This window comes from Narcine bancroftii, chromosome 6 (assembly GCF_036971445.1).
Source record: "Narcine bancroftii isolate sNarBan1 chromosome 6, sNarBan1.hap1, whole genome shotgun sequence".
In the NCBI taxonomy this organism is placed as follows: domain Eukaryota; kingdom Metazoa; phylum Chordata; class Chondrichthyes; order Torpediniformes; family Narcinidae; genus Narcine; species Narcine bancroftii.
In genome coordinates this window covers 176,743,136-176,766,916 of record NC_091474.1, presented here as the reverse complement: position 1 = coordinate 176,766,916, position 23,781 = coordinate 176,743,136, and the positions used below count along the sequence as shown (strand labels likewise).

The 23,781-nt window shown below is 40.9% G+C and overlaps 1 protein-coding gene and 1 long non-coding RNA gene across 3 annotated transcripts in view; both read left to right on the top strand.

Moving 5' to 3' along the window:
- The window catches only part of LOC138736784 (uncharacterized), a 47,972-nt gene extending 27,943 nt beyond the window's left edge, over positions 1-20,029 (top strand). The window contains exons 1-3 of one of the 2 annotated variants that reach the window (XR_011340564.1): positions 5,620-5,702; positions 8,835-8,944; positions 17,747-20,029. This is a non-coding gene — a long non-coding RNA (uncharacterized lncRNA). Of the gene's footprint in view, positions 1-5,619; positions 5,703-8,834; positions 8,945-17,746 lie in introns of those variants that run through there. The other variant, XR_011340565.1, reaches the window with a different exon arrangement.
- marcksa (myristoylated alanine-rich protein kinase C substrate a) lies at positions 13,901-17,712 on the top strand. Its single transcript, XM_069886824.1, has 2 exons — positions 13,901-14,183; positions 15,733-17,712. The coding sequence occupies exons 1-2, from the start codon at positions 14,085-14,087 to the stop codon at positions 16,606-16,608; spliced, it is 975 nt and encodes a 324-aa protein (XP_069742925.1). The 5' UTR covers positions 13,901-14,084; the 3' UTR covers positions 16,609-17,712.
- Positions 20,030-23,781: the final 3,752 nt, after the last annotated feature.

Here is a 23,781-nt window from a genome sequence, read left to right as displayed (position 1 = left end):
ATACAAGCACACCAAAGGAGTCCCGCGATGCACCAGTGGGCCATCAGTGAAAGTGCATCACAGGAGTCCTGCGATGTGCTGGCGGCCAACCAGTGCACCACAGGAGACCGAGCAGTGAGCACACAACTCAAAAAGGGTCCACCTCCAAAGGATGTGTCCAGGGCACCCCCTCCCTGCCACCCACCCAGCTATGCCACTGGTCAGAGGAGCAAGTATGTAGAGAGATCACAGATAGATATAAAAATGAAAGCAAGTTGGAGATTTCAACTTTCCTCACATTGATTGGAATGATCAAAGTGCAAACAGTTTAGATGGGGAGGAATTTGTTAAGAGAGTCCAGCAAAATTTTCTCAAGCCAATATGTAGAGAGCCCTCCAAGAGAATGGGGCACATTGGACCTCCATTTGTGAAATGAGGCATGGCAAATGATTGAAGTATCAATGAGGGAGCACTTTGGAAATATTGACGATAATTCCTAGTTTTAAATAGTTATGGAAAAAATAGGGTGTAGAGCACATCAAAAGAACCAAAGACTTGTTGATCCAAACCAAGGCTTTTATTAATTAAAAGACTGGAGCATATCACAAGTAGGTCGACCAGTCCAGAATGACTTGGTCTGGCTAGGAGCAATCCTTTAAGATCTGTCAGTAGGTGTGGCTACGCTCTCAGCCAATCACAGTCATCCTACACTACAATCACACATTGGTGATAGAATCTGTATTATCACATCCTAAATTCAGGCAAGGATAATTTCAATGACATCAAGCATGAATTCTCAAAGGTAGATTGGGAGAGGCTGTTTGCATGTAAATAAATATTCATTAAATGGGAGGCTTTTAGGAGGGAGTTAGTGAGACTTCAGAGATAGCAACTTCCTGTTAGAGTGAAGGGCAAGGCTGGCAGGAGGAGGGAAACTTAGTTGACGATGGATATTGAATCTCTTGTTCAGGGAAGATGGAGGCGCATGCCAGGTAAAGACATCTGGCTTTAGGTGAGGCTTTTGAAGAATAAGAGATGCAGGATTTCACAAGTTAGCATTTGGAGGTCCAAAAGCGAGATGCAAGATGGCTTTGACAGTTCAGGTAAAGGAGAATCCTATATGATTCCACAGGTATATCAAGAGCAATAGTGCAACTATAGAGAGAATGCTTCCTTAAGGATCAATGTGATTGTCTCTGTGTGGAACCACAAGAAATGAGAAAGATCTTAAATTAATATCTTGCATCTGTATTTCACATGGAGATGATTAAGGATAATAAGGAATTAAAGGAAATGAACAGTTATGTCTTAGAACATATCCATTTCATTACAAAAGGAGATACCAAAAGGTAGGTAACTCCCTGGGGCAAGGTCAAATGCATGACTTGAGAAGCTAAGGAAAATTTTTCAGGGACCCTGGACCAAATATTTGCACCACCTTTAGCCATGCGTGAGATACCAGAAGACAAGTAGATGTTAATGTTGTGCCTTTATTTAAGAAGGGCTGAAAAGATGAGTCAGAGAACTATGGGTCAGTGAGTCAAACATCAGTGGAGGGAAAGTTATGAGAGGGGGTTCAGAAAGATAGGACAGATTAGGAGTAGTCAACATGGCTTTATGCGTGAGAAATCATCTCACTAATTTGAGTTTTTTGAAGATGTGATGAGGAGTATTGATGAAGATAGGCATTGGCTACTTGCATTTCGCAAGTCTTTTGACAAAGTCCCATGGAGATTCAGAGTTTTTTGGCACAGAAATAGGCCTTTTGATCCAATTTGTCCATGGTGACCCAGTTGTCTTCTTAAGCTAGTTTCATATGTTTGCATTTAGCCCATATTTTTTTCAAGAAATTCTAATTGGTGCGATTATACCTGCATTTGCCATTTCTTCTGGACACTAATTCCGCACAGTTGGTTAATCCGGAAAGTCAGATTCCATGGAATCCAAGATGAGCTGGCCATTTGGATTCAGGGTTGGTTTGATGGTAAAAGTTAGAGGGTAACAATGGAAATTTGTAACTCAAATTGGAGGCCTGTGACCAGTTGTGTACTGTTGACACAGGCCTTTATGTTAACAAACTGCTGACAAAGTGGTTACATAGCCAGTAAGTTTACAAATGACACAGTGTCATAGTGGACATGAAGAAGGTTAACTGAGGTTACAACAGGATTTAGAGGAATTGGGAAAATATACTAAGGAATCTGATGGAATTTAACTCAGATACCTGTATATGAAAAGCATTGCATGTTTGTAGGTTTAAACAGGGCAGTATTTACGTAGTAAATGTTAAGGCCCTAGAAAGTATTGGTAGAGCAGAGATGCCTTGGGATATGGATACCTAGCTCCTTGAAAATGGTGACACAGGTAGACAGGTTGGTTAAGAAGATTTTTTCCACATTTGCCTTCATTGGTCAAGGCAATGAGTACAGGAACAGAGTGCATGTTCCATCTATACAAGATGTTGGTGAGACCTCACTTGAAGTATTTTGCCTTATTCTGGTCACCCAGCTACAGAGCATGAAGCTAGAAAGGGGGCAGAAAAGACTGGAACTTTTTTTTAAATGTTAACAATATAGCACAGTAGAAGCCTGTCCGACCATTGAAATCTATGCCACCCAATTAACCTACCATCTACGTACATTTTGGATGGTGGGAGGAAACCAAAGCATCTGGGAAAACCTAAGCAGGTCAAGGAGAAAACATGCAAACACCTTACAGACAGTGCCGCATTCAAACCTGGGTCACCAGTGCTGTAATAGCATTACGCTAACCTCTACACAAACCAGGCCGCCTTTATAAATCTTTATAAAATCACAAGTGGAATTTATGAGGTAAATAGACCTTAATATTTACTCTCAAAATAGGGAACTCTAAAATTAGGTGATGATAGGAGAAGGATTTAAAAGGAGGAACATTTTTTTCACATGGAGGGTGGTAAATATGTGGAATTTACTGCCTGAGGAAGTGGTAGAGGAGGTACAATTGCATTATTTGAAAAGAAATTAGACATATTTATGGATAGAAAGGGTTTAGAGGAATATGGGCCAAACACAGGCAAGTGGGATTAACTTAAGTGGACAACTTGGTCAGCTTGGAAGAATTGAGCCGAAGGGCCTGTCACCGGGCTGCAAAACTGTGTTTTCTTAATGCAGAATACATTCTCTGGCACATCGTCTGCGCACTAGAGCTCTCTCTCTCTCCTGTTTTATCCAGTTTAGATAAGTTTTGGAAGCATTTCTGTCAAGTTCTCTCACGCTGCTATCCCTCCCTGTGCTTTCCTCTCCAAGCTATCTCTCCACTCCACCTCTCCATTTGTCCAGTGTCCTGTTACCTCTTGGGCCAAACCCAGCTATTTTTCTCTTCCATTTTAATGCTTTCCATCTTCCCTTTCTAGCTTAGTCTCAAAAAAGTGTCCCCATCCAAAACATTGACTGACCATCTAGCTCTGCAGATGCTACGTGACCTGCTGAGTTGTTGACTTTCTCCATATTTGCTCAAGATCCCAGTGCCAGAACTTGTTTGTGCTTCCCTAATTTACTACTCAACTGTGAATTCTCATCAAGTTATGGCTAGTTTGAAGAAGTTTTTCTCCTTCCTCTCTGATGGGATTTCTGTGAAGTTCTCTTACACTGCCACCAGCCACTGCATCGAATTGTAAGTTCCTTCCCAGCCTGTCTTCCCACATCACCTCTCCCACCTTTATCTATCCAGTATCCTGTTACCGCTTGGTCCCTCCCTAACCATTCACCACCCCTTTATATGCTTGCTATCCTCACCTTATGAGATAGGATCCCGACCCAAAATGTTGACTGTCTTCTTCTCTCCATGAATGCAGCTAAATTCCTTTCAGTTTCTCATAGCTTACTTTAAGAAGCAGTGAGTAATTGATATGTAATTCTGAAAAAAAAAGCTGTAGATTTGAAATAGTGAAGAGAATATTGAACCATAGGACATTCCAGCACAATAACAGGCCTTTTGGCCCATCTATTCCTTGCCAAACTATTATTCCGCCTCATCCAAATTACTTGCACCTGGACTATAGCCCTCCATACCCTTCCCATTAATGAAAGTATCCAAATTTTTCTTGTATGTCAAAATTGAGCCCACATTCTCCACTTCAGCTGGTAGCTTGTTCCACACTATCATCACTGATTTTCAACAAAACTCAACAAATATTTCACACCAAACATTTCTTGCATTCATAATTTTCAAAAACTGTTATTTTCAGGTGATAATGCACTAAGCAATCATTTTGTGGCATTTAAAACATATGTTGTCAACTGATAGAGCATGGAACCATCTTTCTATTTTATGTATTTTATGGAAAACAAATACATACTTTATATTAAAACAGGAATTATACTATGTTATGACTGTTAAGTTACATGAGCAAATCAGTTCAATCGGATTTATAAATTAATCTTGACTTTTTAATCAGATGATTATTATTGATATTATTTTTTGCATAAAGACCCTTTTGTTCATATATTAATGTCTCAATATTCCCCTGATTCCTCGTCTTCACCCAACACCCTCTTTAACCAGAGCAAAGTGCAAGGAGTCTGAACATCAGAAATTTTTAACAAATGATAAATGCTGGAGAAGTACTCAAAAGTACTGGGGAAAGTCAGCAGTTTATGTAGCACCATAGGAAATAAATGACAGCGATGTTTCAGGCCCGAGCTGAATAAAACCCAACTCTTTCTATGTTACAAAAAATAATGTCAACTGCCTTTTAATTACCATAGTTGCTGCATGACCTGTTGAATTTCTCCAGCACTTTTGTGTGCTGTACTAGATTCCAGCATCTGCAGGTTTTATTGATTACTACCAATAACAGAAATGCGAAGGAATACCTTTAGCCAGAGGGTGGTAAATATGTTTGTGGCCACAGGCGGTTGTTATTGGGTGTATTAAAGGAAAAGATTGATATGTTCTTGATTGGCCAGGTCATCAAAGACTATGGGGAGAAGGCTGGGCAGTGGGACTGAGTTGGAAAATGGATCAACTCAAGATTAAAGGGTGGGGAAGACTTGATGGGCTCAATATATTTCAGCTCCTAGCTCTTTGGTTTTATGGTCTTAATAAATGCTGGAAATACTCAACTAGTAAATGTTTAGTATTGATGATCTTTCTGCAAAATCCAAACTCAAATGTTATCTCAATTAATGTGGCTACATTCACAGTTATTGGTTCGAAGGCTAGAGGTTAATGCTATAATTTTATAAGCCATCTGCAGGAAATTCCATTAAAAGATCCTTGTGATTACTACTGTTTCAAATTTAGATCTCATTATTCTACAATGAGTAATATTTAACAAAGATGTCTTCACTACCAATGTCCCTGTGATATTTTGTTGCAAATTTTCAAGTTAGTTAAAAAGAATGTGTTTGCAGTTTTGCGACACTGGGACAAATGGAACATTTTCTTTTGTTCTGGCGTGCCTTGTGGATAAAATGATTTGAAACAATTCTTGTTGAAATAGTTACAGGATGCAATTTTAACATGATTTATAGCATGCTCTTTATTAAGAGCAGCTGTTAATTTGAACTGATCTCACATGGTATTACAGCTGCATATGAGGATGGAAGTTTAAACATTCAACAAGTCTCTCAAACGTAGTTGAGATATATTATGATAGTATAATACAAGGACAGTGCTAAAGTCGTCTTGCCGCAGTCATCCATTAACCGTTGAGTAGTATCCCCGTGTATCACAAAGAGGTAAGGCAAGGCAGAAAATACTGCACATAGCCATTCTTACACAGTTAGGTTGTTAAAGAATTGTGTGTAAGCATTCCGAGAAAAGCAAAATTAAATCTCAAAAAGGTATTAAGTGGCAAAATTAACTGCTCCAATATACAAAATCTGTAAGTGCAAAATTAACTGCTCCAATATACAAAATCTGTAACTAACTAAGCTGATAAGTGAATGCCAGTTGCTGTCAATATACAGTAGCAACAATGCTTTATTCAGGTTTTGCAAGTGAGAAACATTACATATTTTCAAGCATTTCCCTCTTATAAGGCTGAAATGCTCTTTCCCTCACGACTCCTGAACACGTTAACTTGCTTTGGAATATAATTTTACATTTTTCGGTAGTCTTCCAACAGCTTGCAAGCTTTAATTTTAAGCCAGAAAAAATAAATTCCAGTAGACCATGTCATAATGCCAAAGCATTTGTAAATTAATGCTGGGCCAATGGCCAGAGTTCCTGCTGCACAGAGTCAAAAGAACAATCCACTCCAGTGAATGTTATAAAGAGTGAATGTGTCTAGAGGGTAGAGGATTTAACCTGCCCATGATATTTGCCATAAAAATAGCCAAGACTGCATGGAATGGTATGTGAATGACCATTTGGTAATATACCAAATGCAGTAGGCACTTACAGAATATTATCCCAGCAAGACCCTGTAGAGTCAGAGCACATATGTGAAACCCATCCCTAAAAAAACTCCCAAATAATGTTTAGGAGAAGATCTTTAATCATATTTATAGCATAAGAACACTGAACATAATAGATTTTTGAACTCCTTTCCAAGCTAGACAGTTGAACTTGGTTTAATGAAATAGCAATCATATTCTGTGCACAGACTTAGCAAAACTGTTTGAATTCAAGAATCCTCAGTCTATCAACAACCTGAATCTATTATTCCTTGTCTGTTGCAAACAATATAGGCTTTAGTAGTTATTCACTTCCCTGCAAATCAGGTTTAAAAATGTCCAGTCAATTTCTGTTGAAATAACTAACATTTTTTAAATTCTTAGTAGTTCTCAAGTGTAAATGAAAGATTATTATATGCAATCCTGCAGTCTTTTTGGGAACAACAGCAATTAATCTTGTACTGATATATAGAGAGCAGAAGACAGACATGATAATCCTAAGTCTGTCTCAATTGAATCAACTAATCAGGTCAAAACGTCTGATGTCCCATCAGACCAATAATGTAATTTAGTCTGCAGCATTTTTACACTATGTTTCCAGCAGTTGAATTCAATAATTTTGATGTCACGAATTGTAACAGATAGTCAGGCAATAGTCATGGATAGCAATAAAAAGGTCACATTTTGGGCCTAAACCCTTCATCATGGCTGCTGCCTGACCAGCCGAGTTCCTCCAGCATTTTGAATGTCTCTCCAGTTTTCCAGCATCTTCAGTTTCTGTAGTGTACCTTCCACTTGGTTTCATAATATTTCAATGAATTATTATCAATCTGAGGGATGCACCAAATACTCAGTACACACTTAACCAGGTTGAAGCATCTCACTGGAAGTAGGATTTTGGAATTCTTCAGGCAATGTTTTTGCAGTAACACTCATGATTTTTTTTTTAACAATAAAACATTTTCTCATTCACTTGAAACACTATGTGTGATTAACCTGGGCAATAAATCATCATCTTGAGTCATGAATTTCTGTGCCATCCATGAATCTTCCAAAGTTCACATTTGTGTATTATTGGAAGGTGAAATAATATTATTGACCCTTCTTTGAATTTGAAGAAGGCTTTATGCTAAACATCAGAAAAATACCAAAAAGATATTTCATCAATCTATCCCTAATGCTCAATACTACCAGCATTCCCTATCATAAACACCACAACAGCCAAAATCTGTGACAGCTAATGCGAGCCACATCCCATATCCTGGGAGCCACGTGTCAGAGGGCTGCGAATGATGATAAAATTGAACACTGCCTGCAGTGCATCTTTGGTATGGCAGCCTGAGGGAAAAGAATGGCTTGAAACCAAAGCTCATGGTCCATTGAGTAGCGGTGATCCCAATCCTCTTGTTTTCATCAGAGAGATGGACATCATGTAATAAGCCCTTAAAAGCACTGGAGAAGCAGCACTATTACTTTCTCTGCTAAATCCTTCAAATCAGCTGACAGGATAAGCAAACCAATGTCAGGGTCCTCATTGTGTCCAACATTCCCTGTATAGAAGTACTTGATCAACCAGCTCTTGTGGTGTTTGTAGGGTGTTGGGTGCAGATCATTCATATCAGATTCTTATGAAAAAAGCATATTGCTTTAAGCAGAGATGAACCCAGAGCAATTTCTACAACAGAAGAAATAGCTTTGGTAGCGTTTCTAAAACCTCTGAAGCAAACATGACATCCTCATTGATTCATGGGGATCCCTGACCCATGACTGCTTAAACTGCCACACACAGCAATAAAAACAATCCACCCATCCAACCCATCAAACATCTCCAGTCCACGTCTGGCAAGTCTGTGAACCCAGAAGCTCATTGGGCATTTTAGAACCCACAGAAATGCAATGAAAGAAACTGATTCTCATCTCCACGAGACACCTAACATCATCCCTGTGAATCATTGCATTAAATAAACTTGTTTCCATTTACAAATCTTGCAAATGATTCAAAGGTAAAATAAAAATTGAGTCATATCGCACAGAAGCAGACCCTGACCATGTTGACCTTCAAATACAATCCATACAAATCACATTTGTTTACATTTGATCCAAAGCCTTCTATGCTTGTCTGAATACTTGTTAAAAGTTGTGAGAGCTGGTGTCTCTGTCCCCTCCCACTTAGTGAATTGTAAACCCAAACCACTCTCTGGATGAATAAAATCTTCTTTATAGCCCCTCTAAGCCTCTGACCCTAAATCTATGCTTCTGGTTACATAGACCTCTGCTATGGGGATAAATTTACTGCTGTGTACCCTATCAAACACTTCTCATAGTTTGTCCATCAATATAAATCAATCATCTCCACTCCAAAGAAAACAAGCCATCCTATCTAGTTTCTTCAGAAAGGATATTTCAACACTCTATTGTTTAATGCTTGTGAAATCAGTAATTTAATAATTTGATGGTTTTCTCATTTTACAGCTTCTGTCTGCGCATAAATAAATTTGTCTGCTCGTTTTACTATGAGCAGAACAACGAAATTTTCCAGTTAAACAGAACTTCTCAGCACTGTTAAGCAACAAACATTATCAGTAAGTGACAAAAGTTTTGATAAGTAGCTTGTTTTAAGGACCATCAAGAGAGAAAGTGGTGATGAGGCAATGAAATTTAAGAATGCAACCTGTGATCTTAACACCTGAAAGTATGGCCACTAATGGTAAAACGATTAAATTTGGGGATGATAGAGAGGCCAGAATTACAGACACTTGGCAACCTTAGAAGGATCCAGCAGAGGGGTCAGCTGTAACTGTACAGATTACTGATAAGGCTGCACCTATAGTACTGTCTGGAGATCTCAGCTCATACTTGAGAAGGGGTATATTGGCCTGCTACAGATATAGTGATACAGAGGAGGTTTATCAGGTCATCATATGAGGAGAGACTGTGTAAACTGGGACATTATTCATTGGAGTTTAGAAGGATGAGGTGATATTTTAGAGTCATATAAAATTATGAAAGAAATGATAGAAGCAGGAAGGTTGCTTCCATTGGTGAGTGCTAGGGCACATATCCTCAAGATTCAGGGGAGATGAATTAAGATAGAGGTAAAATTGAACTGCTTCTCCCAGAAAGTAGTGAATCTGTAGATTTCTCTGCCCAAGGAAGCAGTAGACTCTGCCTAATTAAATGTATTTAAAGCAGAGAGAGATATATTTCTGAAGAATAAGGGAATTAAGGGTTAAAACAGACAGAGCTGGATCTGCAGCCCAATCAGCTGTGAACTTATTGAATGGTAGAACAGGCTCAATGGGACAGATGGCTGATTCTTGCTCCTATTCTTTACGTTTTTATGTTCCTTTGGAGATTACAGAGATAAGGAAGATGAAACCATGAAAAGAAGGATGTGAATTTTAAAATCAAAATTTTGATAGCCAACTGTTTTTCAAAGTTAAAAGAAGAATAGAAACATAGAACACTACAATACAGAGAACAGCCCATTCAGCTATTCTAGTCTGTGTCGAAACATCGTTCCGCTAGTCCTACTGACCTGCACCCAGTCCATAACCCACCAGACCTTTCCAATCCATGTATCTATCCAATTTATTCATAAAACATAAGAGCCCACATTTACCAAGTTAGATGGCAATTTGTACTCCCACCACTCTCTAAGTGAAGAAGTTCCCCCTAATGTTCACCCTATACCTTTCCCCTTTCACCCTAAAGCCATGTCTAAGTGGAAAGAGCCTACTCGCATTTACTCTGTCTATACCCCTCATAATTTTGTAAACCTCTATCAAATCTCCCCTCATTCTTCTCCACTCCTAACATGTTTAATCTTTCCCGGTAACTCAACTCCTGAAGACCTGACAACATCCTAGTAAATCTTCTCTCCACTCTTTCAATCTTAGTATCCTTTGAGCAGTTAGGTGACCAGAACTACACACAATACTCCAAATTTGCCCCCACCAATGTTTTATACAGTCTCACCATAACATCCTAACTACTATATTCAATACTTTGATTTATGAAGACCCTGTTTACCTGTGACACCATTTTCAGGGAATTATGTACTGTATTTGTATTCCCAGGTCCCTTTGTTCCTCCGCACTCCTCAGTAACCTACTATTTACTGTGTATGTCCTACCTTGGTTTGTCCTTCCAAAATGCAACACCTCACATTTGTCTGCATTAAATTCCATCTGCCATTTTCTGTCCCATTTTTCTAGTTAGTCCAGATCCCTATGCAAGCTTTTAAAGCCTTCCTTGCTGTCCACAATACCTCCACTCTTTGCATCCCTTAAGGTCTTAAAAAAAAAGATTAAATATAAAGAAGGATATATATGATTCTTGATAAAGGGTCATGATGCTAAATGTTAACTGACCATTTCTGTCCATTGATGTTGTCTAACCCACTGAACTCCTCTAGCAGTTCAATGTCTGCTCGATTACTCTCTTTTTTTTCTATGAAAAGCATGATGTTGATGTTATTCACCTCCAAACCCACAATGGTTTAATACCTGAATATGATGATATAGTCTACTATATTTTGTGACTTAAGCCTTATTCTTCAGATTGTCAGCTGTAGCACAGTTTTAGCATGCTTACCTCTGAGTCGGAAGTCTGTATTCAAGTCCCAATAAGATTTGAGCAGAAACATTTAGGCTGATCCTCAAGTGTAGCATTGTCTTCTGTTCTCCAAAGTGAATTTAAGAAATTCCATATGCCCTTTTCAAAGAAAAGTAAGAGTGATGTCCTCATCAACACATTTCCCTCTAGAATATCTCTAAATTAACTTTAGCTGTTTATTATTACATTGTTGTCTGTAGCCAGTACCTTGCTAAGCAATTTCACTTCTATTTTCCTACATTCCAACACTATCTTTACTTAAACATTGCTTTGAGGTGACTTGAAATAGTACAACGTGAAAAATGAGTGTGTCTTTCCTTACAAGTTGTTCAGTCAAGCTAAAATTAAACAAAGTAGCCCAAGTAAAAAAAAATTAAGACCACTGCTAGCTATATTCATAGGAAAGTTGTCTACATTGCAGAAACCCCAAAACACAAATAAAACCTTATAACGAATGCAATAAAGTAGAATTTGACATGTTCTGTAACTACAAACCAGTAGGACTAATTGTAAATTGAATACAGCTCCCAAAATACTTATTAAAATTTGATTCTCATGCAATAAAACATAATTTTACTTGTTCTGAAACATGAAAGAATGCTCCAGCTGAAAGAATAATGAAGCTGGTATTAGCACCAGATTTTAAGTAAAATGACACCTGTCCTCCACATCCAGACCTTTCAGGAAATGTATAGATGATTACAAAACAAGACTGGGGTCCAGTGGGAGCTGATTTTCCTTGTGTTTGAAATAGTTGTCATGTAATTCTGAAAATTCTGCTTATTTTGGCCTTAAGTCCTTCTAATATTCCAATAAAATATGACACCAGGTCTTCGGCAATCATTTTTTAAAAAATTCTATCTCAATAAATTCGGGTACGATCTTTGTGACTTACACTAAATGCCAAAATATGATTGAATACACTTTAATTGTTTACTTTATTCAGCTGATTGCAGACCTTTGTCAGATAATACACTTGTAAGAAACATTAGTCCATGATATCTCGACTTTGTTCTTTTGTCATAATATAAATCAAATTTTGATGAACACAAGCCATTTCCATTTAGTACCAACCATCCCTACTTCAGTGCCACATATTCATTTGGTAGTGATTAGTAAACAATAATGCTGCACTATTTTTCGTCGCCTTGTTTTGACGTGGTTTGTTGGACCAAATATTGATTAGATCATTTCTCCTGAGAGAAATCTGGTGTCAGCTTCCAACCAAGAAGCTCTCTCTGTCTTCGCCTGGCTTTTAAGTGTATGCCGATCTTCCCCTATTTTACTTTTTAACCCTTTGCAGATGAACAGAAAGCGGTGGGTGGGTGGGGGGGGTGAGATGATCCGGGAAGGGTGCGAGCCAAACTTCGGACGGCCGGGCTTCTCGCTGGGTGGAGAGAGCTGTTACAATCTTTCACACTCCGAGCCATGTGTCCCAGTCCAATCAATGTCATTTCAAGAGACACAAAGCTGCATTTTGTTCAGTGCTCTTTGTGCTGGTCCTGGGCGTGATGAGAGCCTGGCGATTTGTTTTTTAAGGTTTATCCACTTCGTTCTTTCGCTTTTGGGTCATCCTTGGGTTGAAGGAAGTCGCCATGGCAACCCGACCATTCTATTCCTATGGAATCAGGCAAAGAGCTGCGATTCACATTAACGCAGTGTGTGTGAGTGTGAGTGTGTGAGAGAGAGAGAGACGGGGGAGGGGGACGACGGTGAGCAAACGGCACCACACCAAAGAGTTACCTCCTCGAACAGAGCGCCAGGACCCTGTGCACAATAGAGTTACAGCCCACGGGAGGGGACAGGAGGAAATCACTCAATCCACGCTTCAGTGCGAAATAATTTGGTTAAGCCACGAAATGTGTGTGTGGCGAGTCTCTCCGGACACCACGGGCAGACGACCAGAAAAGCAACCTCTGCAGCGTCGAGATGGCAGATCCAATTGTAAGCCCAATGCCACGGGTGGAGAAACACGTTTAGCAAATCATTTCACGTACTCCTTCTTCATCGTCTGGAATCCAAAGTTGCATTTTGTTTTTCTCCATCCACTTTAACAAATAGAGAGGGAGAGAAAGAGAGGGAAGAAAAATGCATATCCTTCCCATTTAGGTTCTGCACCAAGCGATGCAGTCAGACCATTGTAACTCAGCAACGCGGCGTGCTTTCCTACCAGCAGAAGGGTGAGCGTAAAGCACATTCAGGGGAGAGACGCCATTTGATCAATATATTTTCGTTGGCGGTAGCTTTGGTTGGCTATGAGAAGAAGGGATGGCAATCCAAATGTTTAAGCAAGTTTCTCGATGAGGCGAATAGAAATGCATTTGTGCATTTCTTCCGGGCATTTTGTTTCTTTGCACGATCACCAGGACTCAAATCGACAGCATCAGAAATTACCATCCTTCATTGAAACCCAATTAGCTGTGTGAGCCATTTAATCCAAGGAAGAAGGAGCGCTTTAAACCTGTTTAGCATGGAACTACATGTGTATGTGTATATGAGATGCATATACATTAAATATAGAATATATTTGGTATGCATCTCATACCAAATCTAGTGCAACACAAAGTAACTCGTAAGAAATCCCAGATTTTCCCTTACACCTATTCAGCGATATATTTGGCGAGAAAATATTCTTGATTATTTGCTACGTTTGGTAGCCCTTCCCTCGTAGCCTGCCATTGGCGGAGTGCTGGATTCGGAAGGCTGTGATTGGAGGAGGCTGGATTCGGTTGGCGTCATTGCTAAGTAGCCCATTCATCTATGCATTTGGGCGTTGGACTCTGCATGTTATTAGCGCTCAGGGAGATTTCTCCATTTTCCCCCCTTGTCGAAAAGCAAAAGCTACAAATCTAGGATTTTTTATTACCATTGCAACGTGGCCTTTTTGCCCCCCTTTTTTTTCCTTGCTGCTCTGTATAAGGTTTGATTGCAGAGGACTTAAAAGTTTTTTTTTCTAGGGGTGTGATCCGGCTTTTTCCCCCCTCCACTCCTCCTTCTGTCTGTCCGTCCCCGTGTGTGTGTGTGTGTGTGTGTAGCATTGAAAAGCCAGGCGTCTTTGTTCGCTTTCTTTCTTTCGCTGGCTGGGAGTTTCTTTGTTGTACAAGCATGGGAGCCCAATTCTCCAAGAACGCTGCAAATCGCGAAACTGTGGCTGAAAAAGCCGGGGAAGCTGCAGCCGGGTCGCCTTCTAAAACCAACGGACAGGTTTGTGTTCATTTTGTAACAGATTTCGATTTTTCCAACATTATTTGGATGTAATAGGCTTATGCAATGTATTGTTTTGCTCGTTATTTCGTTGGAGTAGGATACAATTGGATTTTTTTTAAAATAATAGCCTTGATATCAGGGGCTCAATCGAACCTCCTTTCTTTCCCCCCCCCTCCTCCTTTCAATTTTTACCGTTTGATGGATATTGTTCAACGAAGTGGTTGGGAAAGGAACGATTTCACTCCATGCTGGCATCCTATTTATGATTAACATTCGCAGAAAAAGAAACCTTTAAATGGGGAGCTAAAGTGTCTGGCCTCGCCTGGTGAGGGTTGATTTCTTTTTAAATGAGGTGTTTGGCGTGGGTTTTACTGATCCTTCGCACTTGGACATGTCCAAAACAATTCGGATATTTGAACTGGTGGGGGGTGGTATTGGAGGCAATGCTATAGTTAAAACGAATGCTGTCTGGCGGTATTGATGTTGTATTTTCAATGCGAGGGGCAATGTACTTGGCAGTGAAATCTGCCAACCATTTATCGAGTCGGCTGTGAAAGGTGCATTGCCCCAGAACCAGCCGAAGTGGGCTGCTAGTCTTGGTGACGGGGGTGGGGGGGGGGATCACACGAAATCCATAGAACTCTAGGGGGGCAACGACTCGAATTGGTGTCGTCGCAGAGCTCTCGGTCACCTAAACACCGTTTGACTTTATTTTTTTTAAAAATAATCCACATTGCTCTTATGAATGAGCAGGTCGCGTCACGGTGGACTTGCACTGCCTGTTATCGGCGTCCCCAGCCGAGAGTGAGTCGGGCTCAACGCCGCGGACAGGGGCGCCTCTTAGCGGCGCACCCCGAACGGGGCTCGCATGCCCTCCCCCCCCCCCCCCCTTTCAAACATGGGCAGATGGCATCGCTGCACGTTTGCACCTCATGGAACACTTGGACAAAAGTCCCTGTTCCCGTCCATTCACCCCCTCCCCCCAGCTTGCACACTCGCCCAAGTCGGTGCAGCTTTTGCTCAGGAGAGGCCTGATGGTGTATATTAAAATGCAAAATAAAATAGCTTCCAAAAGCCCAGCTTGTTGGAATGGGCGTGCGATATTGTCAGGCAGATTTTAATTTGGAATGGGAAGAGGGAACGCTTCTCCCAGGTTTCGACTTCATCGGTGGACGTGATTGCTAGATCCTGGTTCCTATTTGCAATTTTCCAAAGAATGGGCTTTGTTTGTAATCAATAGAAGCCGAATCCTTGCAGCCTGTTCCCAGGTGTGTTGACCATGACCTTGCCACCACGGGGGCATCTTGCGCTGCTCACAGAAACAAAGCCACCCCCCACTCCCCCCCCCCCTCTCTCTCCACCTCCTCCCACCCCCCCCTCTCTCTCCACCTCCTCCCACCCCCCCCTCTCTCTCCACCTCCTCCCCCCCGAGTACAATACGTAAGCAGTGCCGGGCCATTTTGTGTACATGTCGCCTCTTATCTCTTGGGTGTTTTAATAACCCACCATTTTGTTGTGTGTGCTTCTTGCTTTCTGCTCTCTGCAGGAGAACGGCCATGTGAAGGTGAACGGAGACGCTTCCCCGGCGGCCGCCGCCGCCGCCGCTGCCTCCGCCTCCGAGGAGCCCAGCGAGAAGGAGGAGGTCCAGGCAAATGGAGCGACCCCCGCCGAGGAGAACAAGGGGCCGCAGCCGCAGGAGGAGGGGGTTGAGGCGGCCGGCAGCAGCAACACTCCGGCCCCCAAGCCCCAGGAGATCAGCGTGGAAGGGGGGGCGGCCCCGGGCGCGGCCGCCGCCGAGGGCGCCTCCCCGGCAGAGGGCGAGGCTTCGGGCAAAGGCGAGGAGAGCGGAGCTGCGGCTGCCGCCAGCCCGACCAACAGCGAGACCCCGAAGAAGAAGAAGAAGCGCTTCTCTTTCAAGAAGTCCTTCAAGCTGAGCGGCTTCTCCTTCAAGAAGACCAAGAAGGAAACTGGCGAGAGCGGCGACGGCGAAGTGGCCACCCCCTCCCCCGCCCCCGCTGCCGCCGCCGCCCCCCCGGCCGAGAAAGAGCAAGGGGCGGCCGCTGAGGCCGGCAGCGCAGAGGAAAGCAAGGCCGCCCCGGCGGGCGAGGCCGCCGCGGTGACGGCGGAGGCCAAGAAGGAGGAGAGCGCTGCCTCGCCGGAGGCGCAGCCGGAGGAAAAGGCTCCCGAAAGGGCGGACGGACAGGAGGCCAAAGCTCCAGAGGAGCCCAAGGCCAACGAAGAGAAACCCACGGCGGAGGCGGCCTCGTCCAACCCGGCCCCGAGTGCTGAAGCCACCACAGTGGAGCAAGAAGCAGTAGCAGAGCCCGCAGCAGCAGCAGCAGCAGAGCCCGCTGTGCCGCAGGAGGCCCCATCCGAGTCCAGTCCAGCACCAGCCACCGAGTCGGCAGAGCAAAACCAATAAGAGCCCCCCACCCTCCCCCAAACTGGAGTGATAATCAAATGGACCTTTTTTCCATGTTTGTTTGTTGGAGTGGTGCCAGGTACTGGTTTGGAGAACTGTCTGACCAGGGATTTTAAAGGCTTTTTTTTAATTTTTAAAAATCCCAGCGCATTCATTCTGTTACCACCATTCCAACAGGCAGAGATGAGCCCCAAACCTCGCTCTGTCCAATTTTTTTTTTGCATCAGTATTACTGTTTTTGCATATTTTGCATCATTTTATACAAGTTTAACTTTTTTTGGGGTCAATATATGGACACGTCCAATGGTGTGGATAATCTGGGTGGGTAAATCCTGGGTGAAATGTAAATGAAGTAATATTAAAACCACAATGCAGCGGTGTAGTTGCCAAGCAAATGTGCCACAAACTAATGATGTAAAGGATTAGTCTTTGAAACAGAAATTGCATCTTACAAAAGTTATACCATACAGTTTACAACACTAAATCTAATACAAGGAAATCCGTATCAAAATCAATAGTTTTAGTAATACATTTAAATCATAGAAACTTTTCACTTATCTCATTTTTAGCTGTACAAGTCAACGTGATAAGTAGAAGAAGAAAAAGTTGTATAGGCGTTATTGTTTATTGCTGGTTCATGACCTTAAAAGTGTAATTATGTATTACAGCAGGGTGTTTTTAACTGTGATTATGTATAAATGAAATCTTAATATCAAGAAGCACATGAAGTTTGCAACTCTTCACCCTGCTCATTTTGTAAAATTGCAGTCATCTTGGAAGATCTTTTGAAAACAATTTTAAATGAAAAAGCTGTGATAAGTGGAATGGTTGCTGTTTATATACTGTTGTATGTTTGGTTACAGCAGTCGATGCTTTTTTTTTCAGTCGTCTTTGACAATTGGGAAAACTCTTCAGATGCAATGCGTTTTGTGTAGCATCTTGTCTATCATGGTTTTTTGTAAATACTGGAGAAGCTTTGACCAATTTGACTTAGAAATGGAATGTAACTTTGCTTACAAAATTGCTATTAAACTTCTCTGCTTAAGGTGTTCTAATTTTCTGTGAGCACACTAAAAGCAAAAATAAATGTGAATAAAGTTTCAACCTGTGTTTTTCTTTCATTCTGTTCACTTTGCAGTTTGGAAGGCGTGGTTCACGACCACACTTAAAAATACTAGACTGGTTCATCAGTCTGCTTTATCACAGCTGAAGTGCTGAGGAGGAGGAAGGTGCCAACAGAAGGTCGAAAAAGGTGAATCAGATATGGGATGTTTGTGTATTTGCTTGACTTCCATAAATTACCATTATGCACATCCTTGTACACATTCAGTGTACCTTATTTTAATGCACATCCCATGCATCCTGAAAATGAAGTTTATAAAACGGTTTAATTCTTAACTGCTTTCATGTTTAATGTGCTGCAAATTTGATCCAAATATTGGGAAGCCAGTAAGGATCTGAAAGATCAAATAGGCTAACATTTAGTTCCACTATGAATATTTACCTTGCCCTCCAGCAACAAGCAGGTTGGCACTTGTCAGGTGAATGGTTATAATTTTTTTATATTTTCAAACCGAAATAGATCATTTGAATTAAACTACACATCTTTGGGAAAAGTAATTTTGTGAAGAGTGGCACCAAATAAGTGCTAAATTTAAGTGATTTCAAAACTTGTTCCAAGTATAAATTCACATAGTTAACTACCAAGGGAAAAAAAGGTAGGCAGTTTGATTTATGGTTGGGACAATTTACAAATTCCAATGTGGATAGCTTTAAATGTTATGGAATTGCTGAATTATTTAACACCATTGTTAGGCTTTTTAATATTGCAAAAGTTGAAAATAGTGGGATTTGCGGGTTCTCCAGTGAAAACACGGTGGTTCTGTTGCATCTAATCTTGTATTTTTATTTCTATTTCCATTGACTTGGTGAAAAACAGGCAAAGTTTATCTTCCTTGATGCAAATTGAGAGTATACTGGTATTTCTAAACCATTTCCAATAAACCCTTAATCTATGGAGGGTTGTTTTGGTTGTGGTTTCAATTAGTTTCTTGAACTGATGCAAAAGCCTTGTTTTCCTTTTAACTCCTCACCCCTGCTGGGAGGTACCAAACTTTGTAGTTACTCATACATAGCCAAATAAAGATTTTGATCTTGGAATAATGATGGAGAGGCATGTCATTTTGGTGCAGTATTGGGATCTTTCTTTGCTCTTTATAATTTCCCAAGCTTGAAAGTAATTCTAGAATAAATTAGATTCAAAACAATTCTGTGAATTTTAGGGGAAATCTGATTTGAGCAGGTTGGACACATTTGGTGAGAGGTACCTTTAAGTACTTCATTGATAGTGGTTGGGATGGTTTTGTACTTCAGCAATATAAAAGCTAAATCTGAAAATATGATTGGCCATTTCAGATAAAAGTAGATTTAATCCCCTATGCTATTTTGGTTTACTTGTTTTAGATCCTTATTTTGTGATTTATGCAATTGTATTGAAAGTTGATCGCAATTCCAATTAAAGTTAAAATTAATAGCTTGTCCAGCAATCTGTAAAATTGTGTAAAGGGTTGATTAACAGCTGCTGTAAAAAAAAAGGCAATTAGTTCCTTGAATGTACAACTGTACTAATTTGCATTTTGGTTGTCCATCCATTTAATTTGCAGCACAAACCTCCACAGAATGTATTGCTTGATTGCAAATTCCTATTCTCTTAGTTGACAGATAGTTTTCACTTTGAATAAATAACAAAAAAAAATTGTCATAATTTTAATCCTGAGCTGTCAATTCATTGCTTTATAAATTCATAATTTTCCCACATTTCCTGCAATTGTTGCTGGAGCCTATTCCTTTTAGTTGAGACCAAATGTGATTTAGTTTTGTCATGTTCTATTGAGTAGCAGTTTGATTTCTGAAAGTCAGCATTAACCTTTTAATATGCATTTCATATCTAACAAAACTAATGCTCTCAATGTCAGCATCAAGCAGCTATTCAGATTCAAAGATGGAACTGAGTTGAACACAATGGAGAACAGGTGAAATGGTTGTGATAGAACATCAGATTTCAAGCACCTTTTAAGCATGTTGCAACCACAGTGCTAATGTGTGCAAATTTTATGGTGTTGACAAAGGGTTATCGAATCTGAATTTGATACTTAAAATGATCAGACCTGGGTGTGAATTCAAGTGTGTTTAGTCCATGTTTATTACGACCAGCTTTGTGTTTTAACAAGTGAACAAGTCTGCCTGATTCTCTATCTCCTTGAATGGAAAACTTGATTATTGAGAAGATGCATGCTACAATGGAGTGTGGAAGATGTTAATATATTATTGGAAAATAGTAAGGGGAATGTTTATGGTAATTGTGTATTGTGATTAAATCTCAAGTGAATATGTTCAATACAAAATGCTTTCTTTACAAGTTCATTGCTCCTTCCAAGGTCTCCATTTTTAATTTTCTCTCTGGGAAACTGACTAAGTGCTATTAATGAGTTTGGTGATTTTGGTGAACTATCAAATTGCAAAGAACTAACTATTTGGTGACTGATGTACTTCCAAACAAATGGTAGATGAAATCTTTAAGCTAGTGAGATAAAGGAAGTCCCTATCTTCAAAGTCAAAGGGCTTTACAGTGATTAGAGTATTGTTAACAAGCTGGAAGCACCCCAACCAATTTGAGTGCAAGCTTCAAATGCGATGACTATGAAATAAAATGCTGGAAATACTGGAGAGGTTAGCAAAAAAAAACAATTATAGTATACTACAATGAAAAATAGATATATACAAAATGGATAGATAATGAATATTTATAGCTATCTTAGTTCAAAAATGTCACTTTGGAATAGTGCAGACAATTAGTTTAATAAGGGAGGTTGAAGAGCCTGCTGTCTGTTAAAGGGTGGGGGGTTTGTGGAGAGAGGAGAAATGTTCCTGAACTGAGAGGTGGCTTTGTGAATCTTACTGCTGGCTCGATATTTGGCTACATTAATAGAGCTAAATCTACCATCTTTGAATTGATATTCCACAGCTCATTCAGTTGTAAGCTCAAAATCATCACTGATGCACCTCTGGCACTGGAATGAGATAACTGCATCACAGCTGACTGAAGGCATTTGTACTAAAGATCTGTGCAATATCCCAGCAGTGATTTAGTTTCAATTGCTACAACAATTGAGCTCATCATGAATTCCTATTGGTATTCTTCCCAATCTATTGGGTGGGTAGGGCAGAAAATGATGAGATTCCTGGGTGGGGGTTACCTGGTGTATTCTTTGGATAATGAATTGTATTGGGTGGAGCTGGAGGGAAAGGAGAGAGCTTGAATATTGAACTGCCAATCATGCTCGAAATAATTCTACGTTTCTAGTGATAATGAGCAGAATGCTTTTGTTTTCGGGTGATTGATGCTGAGTAGCTGTATGCCGGTTTGCAGATACTGTTGGAAATAATAGGCCGTAGATCTTGGTTCCTGTTAATGAAGCTGCCAATCTGCTGTGTCACCCCTGTCTCAATCCCCCATCATGAACATTCACAGCAGTCTGTCATGGCACAAATATTACCAAAGGGTGGCACAGTTAGTGTAGTTGTTAGCACCACTATTACCTTGTCAACAACTCTGGTTTGATTCTGACACTAAAGATAAAGAGCTTCTACATTCTTGTGCATGGGTTTCCTCCTACATTCCAAGAAGGACATGTGTGGTTGGTTAGTTAATTGATCACATAGGTGTTTGGACAGTGTGGGCTTGTGGGTTGGAAGGACTGTGACATCTCCCAAATTAAAACATTTTTTTTTAATCCAAACAGGTGAAAATGTTTGCTATGAAGGGAAATACTGTTCCGCACCTTGGGAATGTATTCTTGATTGTTTTATTATTTCTTGCTCTGCTGGCTATGTAACTTTTCTCTCATCTCAGCTGCAAGCTGTGCATACTTTGTAATGAATTTGCTTTTGTATGTAACTAGTGAGGTGGAGAGAACTGACGGGGAAGATCAGATGAGATTGACACTCACAAGTAATTTGTTGGTACTGGCTGAAAGGGAAGAGAATAATGAAAAGGGAAAGATTGACTGGGAGAAATGTAAATTAGAAAAAATGAGTTTTGAAAGTGCAACAAAAAAAAGGAAGAAGGCAGTGCTGGAAATAAGATGAAGTTGGAATGGCTGATAATCTGAAATTATTCCATGGCAAGTCTGAAAGGCTTCTAATTTGACTGGTTGAAAGATTGATGTTCCTTGAGTTGATAATTGGTCTTTTACTGGAACAGTGTGAGAGAGGCCAAATTGGGAGGGGGAGGTGGGGTGTGTGTGTCTTGGGGTGGCCAGACATTTGGTTTTAGGCCAAACAGTCTGGCTTTTGAGTAATCTGTGCTCTGTCCAGCACCAGATCGCACCAGATGTTAATTTGTCCTCTATTTTGGAGTAGGGGCAGAAAGGGGGCACTTACCATGTTAAATGCAGCATTCTGGGGTCTGTAAGCAGTGCATGGTCATGTTTCTTGCGTTCATGTGCTCGAGCTGGCGCGTGCGCTTTGGATTGGAGTACAGGGGCCACGAGTGTCACTTCCATTGGAGGGAGTGAGAAGTGACGCTCGTGGCCCAGGTTTTTGAATTTGCTGTCCATGCGCCAGCCAGCAATGGTGAATGTGTGCAAGAAGCATGGCTGCACACTACTAACGGTCCCCGGGACATTGCCCTTCTTACCCTTCCCACCCCAGAGCCGAGAGACTTTTCTCATGCTGACCTTGCATTGTTTTGGAAATGGCCACCCTCCTGTGTTCATGCTCGTGTGTTTGTTCCACTGGGTATTGTAATTCTGCCAGAAGCTGGCAAGATTACCTTGATTTAGGACATTTCTCCAACTTTTTCCCATGAGTTGTGACCTGAGAGGATCCAGAAGAGGAAAATAAATGAGGGAGACAGGTGGCGACCACTTTACAACCCTTGAGGAGACCTGTGGCTTGAGGCTCCCAGCGTCACGGTGTTGTTAGTGGTCTGCTGCCCATGGATGTTGTTCCTGTCTGCAGCCTGGATACAAAATATGGGAACACTTGTTAAAATATTATTTAGAAGCCAATTCCAGCCATTAAACCTGTACTGCCCAGTTACACCCTTATGTTTTTGTAGGGTGGGTGGAAGCCAGAGAATCCAGGCAAAATGCATGCAGATCACAAGGAGAAGGTACAAACTTACACAGTGCTGGATTCATACCTGGATCACTGCAGTGTAATTGCATTGTGTTAACTGCTACACTAACTGGGCTGCTCCAATGGGTATAACATTCGAAGGCCATAATGTTCAAGAACTTGGAGATGAATGGGAGTTTGAAAATAGGCATTCAAATTTATTGTGAGAGTACATACATGATATTGCGTATAACCCTGAGATTCTTTTTTCTGCAGGTAAGTCTGAATTACCACTTATTGCTAGTGCAATAAAAAACTACACAGCTTATATGTGTAAACAAAGAACTGTAAATGGATAAAAAATGTAAACAAATCCTGGAATAGAGAAAACAAAATTAGTGCAAGAGTCCTTGAATGAGTCCCTTGAGGAGTCTGTTGGTGGAGTGGTAGTAGCTGTTTCTGAACCTGGTGGTGAAAGTTGTGGCAACTACTTTTTCTGGTAGCAGCAGTGATATTAGACTGTCCTGGGTGATGTGCATCCTTGACGATTGATGCTGCTCTCTGATGGCTGTATTCCTGTGATTGTTCTCGATGGGGGGGACGGGTGTGGTTTGCCTGTGATTGTATACCTCTGGCTTTCCTTCCTGAAGTTAACAACCATTTTAGTGACATTGGGTGCAAGGTTGTTGATGCATCATTCAGCCAAGTTTTCAATCTACCTCCTATATGCTGACTCATCACCTTTATGCAACCCATTATTGTGGTATTACCAAATTTGTACATGTTGTCTTCCCAAGCCACGCAATCGTAGGTATAAAGTGAGTAGTGCAGGGGGCTAAGAATGCAGCCCTGTGATGCACTGGTATTGATGGAGATTGTGGAGGAGATGCTGTTAACAATCCTCTCTGTGGTCTGGAGTGAGGAAATCCATGATTCAATTACTGTACACTGGTCTTGGAGTTTGCTGATCAGTTTTGAGAGGATGATGGTGTTAAATGTTGAACTGTAGTCAGTAAAGGGCATTCTGATGAATGCAACTTTACTGTTCAGGTG